This window comes from Zonotrichia albicollis, chromosome 23 (assembly GCF_047830755.1).
Source record: "Zonotrichia albicollis isolate bZonAlb1 chromosome 23, bZonAlb1.hap1, whole genome shotgun sequence".
Taxonomy (NCBI): Eukaryota; Metazoa; Chordata; class Aves; order Passeriformes; family Passerellidae; genus Zonotrichia; species Zonotrichia albicollis.
In genome coordinates this window covers 4,851,157-4,864,401 of record NC_133841.1, presented here as the reverse complement: position 1 = coordinate 4,864,401, position 13,245 = coordinate 4,851,157, and the positions used below count along the sequence as shown (strand labels likewise).

At 64.4% G+C, this 13,245-nt stretch overlaps 2 protein-coding genes across 4 annotated transcripts; both read right to left on the bottom strand.

The window, feature by feature from the left end:
- Window positions 1–1,176: 1,176 nt before the first annotated feature.
- Window positions 1,177–2,427, bottom strand: HEXIM1 (HEXIM P-TEFb complex subunit 1). The gene has a single exon (XM_014273486.3). The coding sequence runs from the start codon at window positions 2,425–2,427 to the stop codon at window positions 1,507–1,509; it is 921 nt and encodes a 306-aa protein (XP_014128961.3). The 3' UTR covers window positions 1,177–1,506.
- A 1,461-nt stretch (window positions 2,428–3,888) lies between these two features.
- On the bottom strand, window positions 3,889–11,904 carry ACBD4 (acyl-CoA binding domain containing 4). 3 transcript variants are annotated; one of them, XM_074557427.1, is made up of 10 exons: window positions 11,739–11,902; window positions 11,550–11,670; window positions 10,781–10,865; window positions 10,572–10,692; window positions 7,923–8,024; window positions 7,093–7,190; window positions 6,473–6,644; window positions 5,515–5,633; window positions 4,430–4,465; window positions 3,889–4,227 (listed from the first exon to the last, which is right to left on the bottom strand). In XM_074557427.1, the coding sequence occupies exons 1-10, from the start codon at window positions 11,839–11,841 to the stop codon at window positions 4,117–4,119; spliced, it is 1,068 nt and encodes a 355-aa protein (XP_074413528.1). In that variant the 5' UTR covers window positions 11,842–11,902; the 3' UTR covers window positions 3,889–4,116. The 3 variants fall into 3 exon arrangements, with proteins under 3 accessions (XP_074413528.1, XP_074413529.1, XP_074413530.1); XM_074557428.1 differs by lacking the exon at window positions 7,923–8,024 and having other exon boundaries at window positions 11,739–11,904; XM_074557429.1 differs by lacking the exons at window positions 3,889–4,227; window positions 4,430–4,465; window positions 5,515–5,633 and adding an exon at window positions 5,690–5,949 and having other exon boundaries at window positions 11,739–11,903.
- Window positions 11,905–13,245: the final 1,341 nt, after the last annotated feature.

Sequence of the window (13,245 nt, the reverse complement as noted above, 5' to 3'; positions counted from 1 at the left end):
GCTCCTCTGCCCTCGTGTTTTATGGAAATGCCCAATTCCCCCATTCCCAGGCCCATCGCGGTTCCTGCTGTCCCCAGAGAAGTGGGATAGCCCCGTCCCCTGTCCTTCCCCTCCCCTCGGGTTTTATGGAAATGCCCAATTCCCCCATTTCCAGGCCCATCCCGGTTCCTGCTGCCCCCGGAGCGCTGGGACAGCCCCAATCCCCTCAGGTTTTATGGAAATGTCCAATTCCCCAGTTCCCCCACTGCAGGGCAGCTGCCCGGGCCCATCCCGGCTCTTGCTGTCCCCCGAGCCCTGGGACACCCCCGTCCCCTCTTCTCCCCTAAATGCCCAATTCTCCCATTCCTGGGCCCATCCCACTCCTGCTGTCCCCGGAGCTCTGGGACACCCCCGTCCCCTCTTCTCCCCTCGGGTTTTATGGAAATGCCCAATTCCCCCATTACTGGGCCCATCCCGGTTCCCGCTGTCCCCTCCTCTCCCCTCAGGCTCTGTGTAAATCCCCGATTCCCCCATTTCCAGGCCCATCCCGGCTCCTGCCTCACCAGGTCTAGCTTTCATCACCTCCCAGCCCCTCCTCCCCTGCTTCACCCCTTCAGGGACCTGTTCACCCCCCCAGAAAAGCTCCAGGCTCAGAGCTTCTCCCTCCTCCTCCTCCCCCTCTCTCTCTCAGGTGCAGCAGGAGGGAGGTTGAGCCATCGCCTTTCCCTCGTCAGCCATTTCAGAGGCCAAGTGCTGACTACCAAAACTTTTCCTTGGGCTGCTCCAAAACTTTAAGGTTTTTCCTATCACTTGTAGCTTGAAGTAATTTTTTTTTTTTTAATTTATTTTGGGGCAGTTTTTGCCCAGATTTCAGTTAATGACCTGGATTCCTGCACAGCTGCTGGGAAACAGAGTCAAGTTTAAGTGAGCCTTAGGCAAACAGAGAGACTTGAGGCTACTCCTACTCTGTGTCCATCACACACCATTTCACCCCCCCTTCCAGGTACTTTTAACTATTTCAGCTCATTAAGCAAAATTAAAATTGAAAATAAATAGGGGAAAATAATAACAAAAAGGGTTAAGCGGGGAATTACAACTAAGTTTAATCAAACAGTTATAACACCGTGAAAATAATCCAGGATGTATTCCCTGGTGGAATGCCATCCTGATTATTTTCGAGAAATCACACCAAAACTATTACAGTTACAAGTAATTAAATTTATTAGACCTCTGTATTTTTTTTATAGTCAGTTTTGGCCAATTTATAGCTTTCCTGGGGAATTTTTCTTCTCTTTTTTTGGTTTAGACACAAAAAAAAAAAAAAAAAAAACAAAAAAACCCCCTAAACCAGATATCACCAATACATCAACCCCCCCCTCACCCCATCACAGCCACCTAAAAAAGGGGGAGCCCTCGGCCCACCCAGCTGCAGTTTAGCCCGTAAAAAGGGTCCGCGGCGACTCTGTACAAGGACCGAATGTTCCACCCAGCACTGTAAAAACCCCCCCGCGCCCCCCTGGCCCAGTGTCACTCCCCCGGCTTGCAGGGGCCCTTTTCCTGCCGGGGCAGCAGCTCCTGCTCCCGCAGCAGCCGCAGGTTCTCGGCTCGCAGCCTGTCCACCTCCCGCTCCAGCGCTTGCACCCGCGCCGGGTCCGCCGCTTCCCCGCCGGCTTTTTTGCTCTCCATCCTCAGCCGGTTGTTCTCCTCCTCCATGCGCGACAGGCACTTCTCCAGCTCCAGGTACTCCTTCACCAGCTCCTGCTTGCTCATGTTCTGCAGACTCTCCACATGGTACCGCTCGTAGGTCTCCGAGAAGTCCCTCTGCAGAAACTCGCTGCCGTCCCCCCCCATCCCGTCGCTGCCCCCGTCCTCGTCGGCCGCGTCGTCCAGGAAATCCTCCTCGCTCGTGTCGTCCGACTTGGCGGCCGCTCGCCGCGGGTACAGCCCGGTTTTCAGGTCGGGCTCCTCCTGGTCATGGTCCTCCATGAGGAACTGCGTGGTGTTGTAGGGAGCCACCGGCTGCCCCTTGGCGAACATCTCCGCTCGCAGCCGGGAGGCGCGGAGGCTCTGCCGCTCGTCGAACTGCTGCTTCTCCTCCCAGCTCAGCTTCGAGTACGGCTTCCAGCGCCGCTTCTTCTTCGACGGCCGCCGACGGTGCTTCTTCTTCACCGGCCACTCCTCGGTGCGTCCCACGGCCCGGTACCGCGGGCCCAGGCCGGGACGCCCCGCTCCGCCCGCCGGCGGCCGCCCCTCGGCGCCGCCCGCCGCCGCCGCCTCCGCCCCGGGGGGCGGCAGCCGCCCGGCATCGCCGTCCTCCGTCGGCGCCTCTCCGCGCTCGGGCTGCGGCTCGGGCTCGGACTGCGGCTCCGGCCGCGCCTCGGGCTCGGAGTGAGGCTCCGCTTCGCACTGGGGCTCCGGCCCCGGTTCAGCGGGCGCCGCGTCGGCCATAGCGCTGCGCTCGGCTACGCTCGCTGACGGGCGCTACCGGCGCCGCATGGGGGCTGGCCCCGCTCAGGCCGCCCGGGACATGGCCCGGGGGAGGTTTAACGCCGCCGGGCCCGCCTCCCCGCGCGCACTGCACGCGCCGCCGCCGCCGCTCCCGCCGCAATCCCACCCCACAGCCCAACCCGCGCCCGCCGCCGCCCGCTCCCGACTGCCGCTCCTCGGCCGCGGCCGTTCCCTTTATAGCCGCGCGCGCCCCGCCCCGCCCGGCGCAGGCGCTCTGCGCGCCCCGCCCCGCCGCGCGTCGGGACCCGCCCCCGCCGCGCGCCCCGTGCAGCCACCACGGCCCCGAGCGCGCGGGCGGTGCCGCCTCTCGGCCAATCAGCGGGCGCGGGGGGCGGGCCGGCCATCCAGGACACGCCCCTGGACGTTGCAGAGACTGGACACCATTGGCCGAGATGTCCGTCACTCTTCCGCGGCACCACCAATCGCGAGGGGGAGAAGGCGGGACCGGGCCGTACCACGAGGCGGGGGAGTTCCAGTGCGCGGGGCCGCGCGCGCCCCGCGACCTTCAGGCCCGCGCCGAGGGCAGCGCGCGCACCACCCCCACGGCGGGGCTGTGGCACGGTCCGAAAAGAGTCCCCGCGCGGCGGAGGTTCCGCCGGCCGTGCTGCGGCCCCGGGACCGGGGGGGTTGTACCGGGCCGTACCGAGCCAGCTGGGCTGTAGGGGGGGCCGGGAGGACCTCCGGGGGTGCCCGGGCCCGGGGAGGAAGGGGGCGAGCGGAAGGATCCCGGTGCTGTGTGGTGTGCCGTCGTGCTGCAGTTGGCGGAGGGAGATGTAAACAAACCGAAGCGGAAAGAAGTCCCCTCTTAAAGGCGCCGCGTCCCTTTTGGCAGGGGAGCCGCGCTCCCGAGGCCCGGGGGGTGCGGGGGGAGGGGCACGGCCAAGGAGGGGGATGGGGAGCCCTCGGGCCTTGTGCCGGTCCCGGTACCGATCCCGTTCCCGGCCCTGCCACCCCCAGCCATGGTGGCCATGTCCCCCTCGGGCCCCACGTTCGGGGGGGGCTGGCGGGGTTTGGGGGCCCCTCTGAGGGACACACGGCGGGGGGAGCCATGTAGGGGCTCCGTGTCTGAGGGGGAGCAGCCCAGGAGGGCCTCGGGGCAGCCGCGGCCTCACGGGGGGAGGAACCCGCGGGTGGAACCCGCCCTGCCCAGCCCCGCACCGGGCACCCCCTCACGGAGGTCCCGGGGCTCCCTGGGGCTTCCCGATCAGGGCCGGTGGCACCCTCAGGGTGGGCATGGCACCAGGTCAGGGGACAGCCTGGGGCCTGGGACAGAGCCCGCCGGGGGGACGGGGCGGCTACGGCCACCTCCGGGGACAGGGGGTGACCAGGCAGGGACAGTGGCCAGGCCGGAGCGTTTGGCCGCGCTCCCCTCCCCTGGTAGCAGTGCACAGGCAGCGGGGCTGAACCGAAAATGCGACTTTAATCGAGGCAGGCTCGGTGCTGTTCCCGGTGAGGCCGGGCCGGGCCTGGGGCTGCTCCTGCTCCGGCTGTGCGTGGCGGCGGCGGCGCGGGGGCCGGTGCTGGCCCTCAGTGTCGGTGCCGGTGTCCCGGTGGCTGCTGAGGCGGTTCCCGCGTGGCTCCGTGCGAAGCGGGATGGCGAGGTCGGCTGGCGGTGGCGGTGCTCGGGGGTCACCTCTTCCTGCCCTGCCAGTGGCGCAGCAGCCACTGGGTGACGAAGGGCCAGGTGGCCAGGAAGAGCAGCGTGCGGGGGGACACGGGCAGGCGCCACCGCGACACGGCCTGGCCGGGGGAACGGGGACAGAGGTGGCACCGATGGCAGTGAACACACCCTCAGCACTGCTCGGTGTCCCGGTGACATCCCCCCTCCTCTGTGCATCCCTGGCTGTGTCCCCATGGATGGCACCGGCTCCCCAGCTGTGTCCCCACACCCCCGTGGGCTCAGGTGGGCAGGGGGACAGCCCTGCCATTGCTCCCAACTCACCTGTGGAGCGAGTGCCAGGCCAGGGTCTGTCTGCCCCTGCAAGACAGGAGAGGGTTTGGGGTGCAGCTGGGGTGGGCACCCCCTGCCAGCCCCTGGGAGAGGGAGGGAACGGCTGGAGAGGCCGTGCAGGGATCAGAGGGGGCAGCTGGGCCGGGAGCCTGGGGGCAGAGGGAATGAGGGGCAATGGGAATGAGGGGAAACAGGAATGAGGGGGTCAAATGGGAATGAGGGAGCAGTGGGAATGAGGGGGGCAGTAGGAATGAGGGAGGAAATGGGAATGGGGGGAGCAATGGGAATGAAAGGGACAGTGGGAATGAGAGGGGCAGGAATGAGGGGGGCAATGGGAATGAGGGGGAAACAGGAATGAAGGGGTAGAGGGAATGAGGGGGGCAAAGGGAATTGGGGGTAAATGGGAGTGAGGGAGGCAGTGGGATCAAGAGGGGCAGTGGGAATGAGGGGAAAATAGGAATGAGGGGAGCAGTGGGAATGAGGGGGGCAGTGAGAATAAGAAGGAAACAGGAATTAGGGGGAGAATGGGAATGAGAAGGACAATGGGAATAACGGGGGCAGCAGGAATGAGGAGGAGCAGTGGGAATGAGGGGGGAAATGGGAATGAGGCGAGTAGGCCGGGCAATGGGAATGAGGGGGAAACAGGAATGAAAGGGGGGAAACGAGAATGAGGGGGCAATGGGAATGAAGGGGGCAGTGGGAATGAGTGGGGCAGGAATGAGGGGAAAATAGGAATGAGGGGGGCACTGGGAATGAGGATGCACTTGGAATGAGGGAGCAGTGGGAATAAAGAGTGCAGTGAGAATGAGGGGGAAACAGGAATGAAAGGGCAGAGGGACTGAGGGGGACACTGGGAATGAGGGGGCATTGAGAATAAGTAGAGCAATGAAATGAGGGGGGCAGTGGCAGCGAGGGACAGCCCTGCCTCCACCGTGGGCAGGATCAGGGCAGCACCAGCCTCACCCCGCCAGGATTTGTCACCACCAAGCGCCGGGGTATCCCCACACCGTGTGGCAGGGCCCGGGGCCGAGCCCAGCTCTGTCCCAGCGCTGTCCCAGCTCTGTCCCCGGCCGTACCTGGGCAGCCCCGAGCGTCTCCAGGCGGCTGAGCCGCTCCCGCACCCGCCGCAGCTCCTCCTGCAGCGCCCGCACTGCGCCGGCCACCTGCGCCTCCAGCTCCCCGGGCAGCCGGGCATCTGCGGGCACAGCCACGGGCACACGGCTGCCAGGGCACGCTGGCACTGCCCGCCCCGCGCTGGCACCCACCGGTGGGCAGTGGCACCCACGGGGCATCTGCCCACCCACAGGATGTCCCCGGGGCTGTGCACCGCTGTGACACTGCCTGGTGGTGGCAGTGGGTGATGTGGGGCACCTGGTGAAGGTGCCACCATGGGGTAGGACACCCAGGGCCAGGGCAGCTCCTCCCTGGCTGTCCTCAGGCCCAAATCAGGCTGGCAAACCCTGGATAATCCAGGCAGGGAGCAGGACACAGGCAGGGACTCGCTGCCAGCCCTGGGGACAAGTTCAGTGCCAAGGTCAGGCAGCCCGGAAGGGAACAGCAACAGGGGAAAGGGTGAGACACGTGAGCTGTGCCAGGTGAGGCAATGGCACCAGTCCCATGGGTCAGGGTGGCACTGCTACCCCAGAGTGTCTGGGCACAGCACAACAGAGGGTGCAGTGGCACAGCTCAAGGCCTGGCGGTGCCCAGGTGAGTGGCATTGCTGTCCCCAAGGCCTCCAGGGCACAGCTTCACCCCAGCTCACCCTTGGCACCACCCACACCCAAAGGACAAGGGGCAGGAGCTGGGCACAGGTCCCTGCATCCTCCAAACTCAGACAATTCAGTACCGCAGCAGGAAATGGGCAAAGGAGGGGCTGAGCTGCTTGGGGATGCACACACAGGACACTTGTGGCTTCCCTCAGCCCCTGAGCACCCAACTGTGGGTGCTGGAGCCAAACTCAGCCCCTCACCCCCCAGGCCAGCCCATGGAGGTGGCAGCAGCAGGAGGGGGCACAGGGACGAGCTCTGCACCCACCTGTGTCGGAGCCCAGGGCTGGCAGGGCTGTGCTGCTGCTGCTGCTGCTGCTGCTGCTGCTCCCCTCGGCTCTTCTGCCTTCGCCCCGCTCGCCCTGCCCAGCACTGAGGGGCTCTGGGGGCTCAGCCCCGGCCTGGGGGCTCTTTGGGGGGAGCCCCCGCACCTGCCCGGCCTGTGAGAGGGGAGAGAAGGGCCCTGAGACCCCAATTCCCATCCCAGGGCAGGGGGGCAATGCTAGGGCAGCAGTGCAGGGCTTCTCTTGGGGTGGCATTTTTGGTGGCATTTGTGGTTTGGGAGGTGACATCTGAGGGGAGCGAGTGCCCTGATTTGAGGTGGAAAAAGAGGAGAGGGCTTCCTTCTTCCTTCCACCAGACCCACAGGCCTCAGCAAGGCACCAAATGTGGCAGGGGAACAACCCAGGTGGTGGCACCCATGTGGTGAAGCCTCCCCACAACAATGAGGAGGCTGGGGAGGCTCCTCAGCATCCCCCAGTGACAGGGACAGGCTCCAGGAGTGACACAAAGCACAGAGAGGAGCAGGAGGGTGTCCCTGCTGGTTTTATGAAGCTCCCAGGCTGGTGGTGGCAGGGGTGGCAAAGCCTCCAGCGCTTCCTCCGTTACCTTCTCAGGCTCCATCTGCTCCAGGGTGTCACTGAACATGTCCCCCTCAGAGTCACTCGTCACCTGGGTCACCTCGGGGCCTGGAGCCAGCCCAGGTCCTGGAAGGGAAGCACAGGGCTGAGCCCTGGGCAGGGCAGGGGTGCCCAGCTGTGTGGAGGGCACAGCTGGAACAGGGGATGAGCATGCCCAGGGTGAGGCTGGAGAGGGAAACTGAGGCACTGCAGCTCTGCTCACATGCCATGAAGCCAAGGACTGAATTCCCCCTTTCTGCTGCCCACGATGCCCCACTGGCACAGCCCCCAGGGCAGCAGTGGCACAGGCAGGGACACAGCCCAAGGCTGGCACACTGGCACTCGCTCTGTGACCATATTTGCTCCTGGGGAAGGCTGGAGCAGCAGCAGCAGCAGGAGGAGAGGAGGAACCTCCCTGCAGCACCCTGCCCACCGCAGGGCACAGCCAGGGGCCCTCGAGGGGGCACAGCGAGGCAGGGCTGAGACAAAAGCCAGGGCTGAAGTGCCACCAGGGCTTGGTGCTGTGAATCCCAGTGCCAAGGAAGCTGCAAACGTGGCTTGAGCCAGGGGAGAACATCCCCCCATGGATCAGGGACCTTCCAGGGTGGTATTTTCCAGCCCAGGGGGCACCAGCCTCCCCTTGTGCCTGCAGTTTAGCAGATCCTGGCCCCTTTGCACACCACAGCCAGCCCCACAAACCCAGTGAGAGCTGGCTCTGGCAGTGCCCAGAGCACCCAGGGCTGGAGCAGAGGTGCCAACAGCTCCATGCCCCAGCCCTGGTTGTGCTGCACAGAGCTCTACCAAGGCAGGAACACCAACCTGGCACGTGCTGCTGCCCTGGCAGGCTGTCCCTGGGCCTCTCTGGAGCTGGGCTGCTCTCTGTGCCATCCTGGCTGGTGCCATCCTGCTGCCCCTGGCTCTCTGCACGGAGGGAAAGGCACAGCTGGGTCATCTGGTGCCCTCAGAGCTGCTGTCCTGGCTGGGCTGGCCGTGGAAATGCCAGGGAGGTGCCAGCAACTGGCAAGGGAAGGAGAGGAGCCAGGAACCCACTTGGGCTCACCCAGGGGTGGTGGGGTGTCCCTGTCCCCAAACCCCTGGGGCAGCAGGCAGAGGGTGAGTGACAGTAACAGTGACAGTGCTGTCCCCTGGCAGTGCCCACAGCCCAGGGCACAGCCACAGTAGCAGAGCCCAGGGCAAGAGGTGCTGGATGGAGGAGCCTTGTGTGGCCAGCAGCACCCCAAGACCTGGGAGAGAAACACCCCACAAATCTGGGCCAGCAGCACCCCAGGGACCTGGGAGAGAAGAACCACAAAGATCTGGGCCAGCAGCACCCCAAGGAGCTGGGCAGCAGCACCCTGAGAGGACCTGGGAGAGAAGCACCCCAGGATCTGGGAGAAAAGCAACCTAAAGATCTGGGCCAGCAGCACCCCAAGATCTGGCCCCAGCACCACAGAACTTCGGAGAGAAGCACCCCAAGGACCTGGCCCAGCAGCACCCTAACATCTGAGCCAGCAGCACCCCAAGGACCTTGGTCAGCAGCATCCCAGGACCTGGTCCAGCAGCACCCAAAGATCTGGACCAGCAGCACCCCAGAACCCAGGCCATCAGCACCCCAAGGACCTGGGTCAGCAGAACCCCAAGGACCTCAGACAGCAGCACCCCAGAACCCAGGCCATCAGCACTCCAAGGACCTGGGTCAGCAGAACCCCACAGACCTGGGCCACCAGCACCCCAAAGATCTCGACCAGCAGCACCCCAAGAACCTGGACCAGCAGCACCCAAGGACCTGTGAGAGCAGCACCCCATAGATCTAGCCCAGCAGCCCACCTGAGAGGTCCCACCAGCCCCCAGCCCTCCCCAGCAGGCCCTGGCGCCCAAGGGGTTAATCCCAGCCGGTTTCCAGCAGCCCCCAGGACTTTGCTCCCTGCTCCTGGGCAGGTGTGTGGCAACGCTGCCCTGCTGCTCCTTCCCTCACTCTGCTGTCCCTTCTGTCCCCAGCCTGTCCTCACCATCACAGGGACACTGAGGGGACAAGGCAGCTGCACCCCACACAGGGGCAGTGCCACTCCTCCCAAATCCTCCTCAAATCCCCAAAATCCTCCTCCCCATCCCCAGATCCTGCTCAGGGTGTGCTGTGACCCACAGAGTGTGGCTCCTGTCACCTCACAGGGCACCAGGACAGACCTGGCCCCAGCCACCACATTCAAAAGGCTCTGGAGACCTGGTGGGACCTGGATCCATCCATGGTTTGGCTTCCAAGTGCTGCTTTATAACTTTATATACTTTATATATAAATAACCAAACCCAAAGCTGCCCAGGGCCCCAGCTCTGTGAGCTCTGTCACACACAGGGACACCAGAGCCACACACAGGGACACCAGAGCCACACACAGGGACACCAGAAGCTGCTGGAGGCACCTGCCACACTCCACACTCTGAAATTCCCTTTCTGCTCCACCACAGCTGTGATTGCAGGCTCTGAAGGTGATTTAGGAGCCTTTAACACAAATGACTCCACACCTTGAGGAGCTCAGGGCTTTGCACCTCAGTTCCAGCCACCTCCGGCTAGTTGTGCCACCAGGTTTGGATTTAAGTGACAATGTCACCTGTAAGTGACACTCCAAGTGGATAATGACCAGTTTAGACACAGCTTTTGAATTTCAGAGGAAAACCAAATCTGCCTTTTAAAGGGATTCAGCAGCAAAATGGAGAACAAAGCACCCGGGACACAGAGGGACACTGGTGTCACACAAGGGGACACCTGAGTCACGCACACAGGGAAACCTCTGTCACACAGATGGACACTGTCACACATAGGGACACCAGTGTCACACAGAGAGACATCTGTATCACACACAGGCAAACCAGTGTCACATACCAGGACACCAGTGCCACACAAGGGGACACCTTTTTCACACACAGGGACACCTTTGTCACACAGAGGGACAGCAGTGTCACTCACAGGGACACCAGGACATAAGGGGACAGCAATGTCACACAGAGGGACACCAGTGTCACACACAGAGATACCGGTGTCACACATGGGGACACCAATGTCACATAGAAGGACACCTGTGTCACACAAGGGAACAGCAATGTCACAGACAGGGACCTCTGTTACACAGAGGGACACCGGTGTCACACACAGGGACATCTCTGTCACACAAGAGGACCAGTGTCACACATGGGGACACCAGTGCCACACCTCAGTGCCACACAAGGGGACACCGGTGTGCCCAGAGAGCCCCTGGCAGCAGCAGCAGTGCCCCTGCAGGATCTCTGGGATGTTCTGTGTCCCCACTGTGTCCCCTCGGGGCCAAACGGGACCCGGTGCCGGTACCGGTGGCAGCAGGAGGGCAGCACCGGGACAGGGCATCACTGGGAGGGCAGCACCGGGCACGGCAGCACCAGGGGCAGGGTAGCACAGGGGTCACCGGGAATGGGCAGCACCGGGCACGGCCGCACTCACCCGCTGTGCTCCTGAAGAAGGCCTCGGGGGGCCGGGGCATGTCGTGGATGACCTCGTAGAGCGGCTCGAAGTAGCGGAACATCTCCTGCGTGCTCTCGTCCATGGGCACGGTGTCAATGACCTGCGGAGGCCGCGGCTGGGCACGGGCACCGGGCGGCACCGGGCGGCACCGGCAGCGCCCGGCCCGGCCCCGCCGCCCGCCCCGGTACCTTCTGCGCCACCTTCTTCATCTCCGCCACGTACGCGGCCATCGCCTCCTCCTTGGACATCGCGCCCAGGCTGTGCCAGGCGTCCCTGCGGGGCCCGGGCCGTCAGCGGGACCGGGACCGGACAGGGACAGAAACCGGAACCGGACCGGAGCGGGACCGGAGAGGAACCGGAGCGGGAGTGGGACTGGACAGGGACAGAGACCGGGAGCAGGACTGGACCCAGAGCGGGACCAGAACCGGAGGGGGAGCGGGAGGGGGACCGGGACAGGGATCAGGACCGGACCTGGAGTGAAACCGGAACGGGACCGGAACCGTGACTGGACCCGAACCGGAGCGGGACTGGGACTGGGACCGGAGCGGGACCAGAGTTGACCGGGACCGGAACCGGAGGGGGAGCGGAACCGGGAGCGGGACTGGACCAGAACCGGAGCGGGACAGGGGCAGGACCGGACCCAGACCGGAACAGGGACTGGGATCTGGAGCGGGACCGGACCTGGAGCAGGAGAGGGACCGGGACCGGGGAACGGACCCGGATCGGAACCGCATGGGGAGCGGGACTGGGAGCGGGACCGGACCGGAACCTGAGCGGGAGTAGGACCAAGACCGGGACGGGGAGGGGGACCGGGAGCGGAGCGGGACCAGAACCGGAGCGGGACTGGGACCGGAGGGGGACCAAAGCGGGACCGGGACCAGACCGGACCTGGACCCGGACCCGGACTAGAACCGGAGCGGGACCGAGACCGGGAGCAGGACCGGGACCCCCCCTTACCACTTGTAGCGGCCGATGGGGTCCCAGAAGCCGGGCCGCGGGCCCTGGCAGCGCCCCGCCGTCGCCTGTTTGTAGTAGCTGTAGAAGCGCAGCATCTCCTCGTACGAGGGCCGGTACGCACCTGCGGGGCACGGTCAGCGGGGCCGCCCACGCCGCGCCCGCCCGGCCCCGCTCCCCACCGCTACTCACCGCTCCGCGGCAGCCCCTGGATCACCTGCACGGCGGCGCGGAACTGCGCCCCACAGCCCGGCTCCTCCATGGCGGGACCGGCCCCGCAGCCCGGCTCCTCCATGGCGGGACCGGCCCGGCCCCGGCTCCGCTCCCGGTCCCAGTCCCGGTCCCTCTCTGTGCGGGGACAGCGCGCGGCCAATCAGAGCCTGTCTTACATCGGCTACCCACCACCTTACCCAATCAGCGCCCGCTTTACATCGGCCCCCTCCGCTCTGCGCCCAATCAACGCGCAGCTCCAGGAACGGGCCCCTCCCGGCGCTGCGCTCCTGGCACCCCCTGGCGGCCGGAGCGGGCAGTGCACGGAGAGCGGGGATGGGAGGCGCCGCCTGGCGGGGACGGGAGGGACTGCAGGGATGGGGACAGGGACAGATGGACACAGGGACGGGGGGACAGGGACACTGGGCAGGGATGGGGACAGGGGGATAGAGACAGAGGGATGGGGACAGAGGGACACAGGGACAGGGACAGGGGGACAGAGGGACAAGGACAGATGCAGGAAAAGCCAGACAGTGGGACAGGGACACCCAAACAGGGACAGTGGCATAGCAGGACAGGGACAGTGGGACAGTGCACAGGGATATTGAGCCGGGACAATGAGTGCACAGGGACAGTTAGACAGTGAGAGACAGGACAAGGACAGTGCCCAGGGACAGTGCACAGGGACAGGGGACACTGAGATGGTGCCTAGGGACAGTGCCCAGCCCCCCGGAGCACCCAGGCTGTGCCCAGGCTGTGCCCAGGTGTGGAGCCCCAAGGCCAGGCTTGGGGCTTGGGGCACCTGGGACAGCAGAAGTGTCCCTGCCATGGCAGGGGTGGCACTGGGTGGCTTTGAGGTCCTTTCCAACCCAAACCATTCTGGAATTCTGTGACAATCATCCAGGATCCTGGGGGCACACGTGGGGACACTGGGGCCACACAGGGACATTGTGACACCAGGACAGTGCAGTGGGGACAGGGACAATGGTGCCAAAGGTGCCAGGGGAAGGGACCAGGGACTGGGACACTGCACTGGGATGTGGAACGTGGCACTGGGACAGTGCCACCAGGCCACCGGGCAGCAGAGGGGACAGCTGGGTCAGGCAGAGCAATTGTTAATTATTACCCAGTTGGATCCACTCTTCTTTTATTCACTGGATACTTTTAACCACTGTTAATTATTATCCAACTTCATTAATTACGGTAGCGAGGAAGGGGCAGGATTTGGGGTCCATGAGGGGTGAACCCCCCCTGCTCTGTGGGGACATGAGGACAGGTGTGACCTGGCAGAACAAGGTGCCCTGGGGGATGTGGGATGTTCTGAGGGGCCATGGAAGGTTCTGGAGTTTCATGGGAGGTTCTGGGGTGCATTAGGAGGTTCTGGGATGCCATGGGAGGCTCTGGGGTGCATTGGAAGGTTCTGGGGTGCCATTGGGAGGTTCTGAGGTGCATTGGGAGGTTCTGGGATGCCATGGGAGGTTCTGAGGTG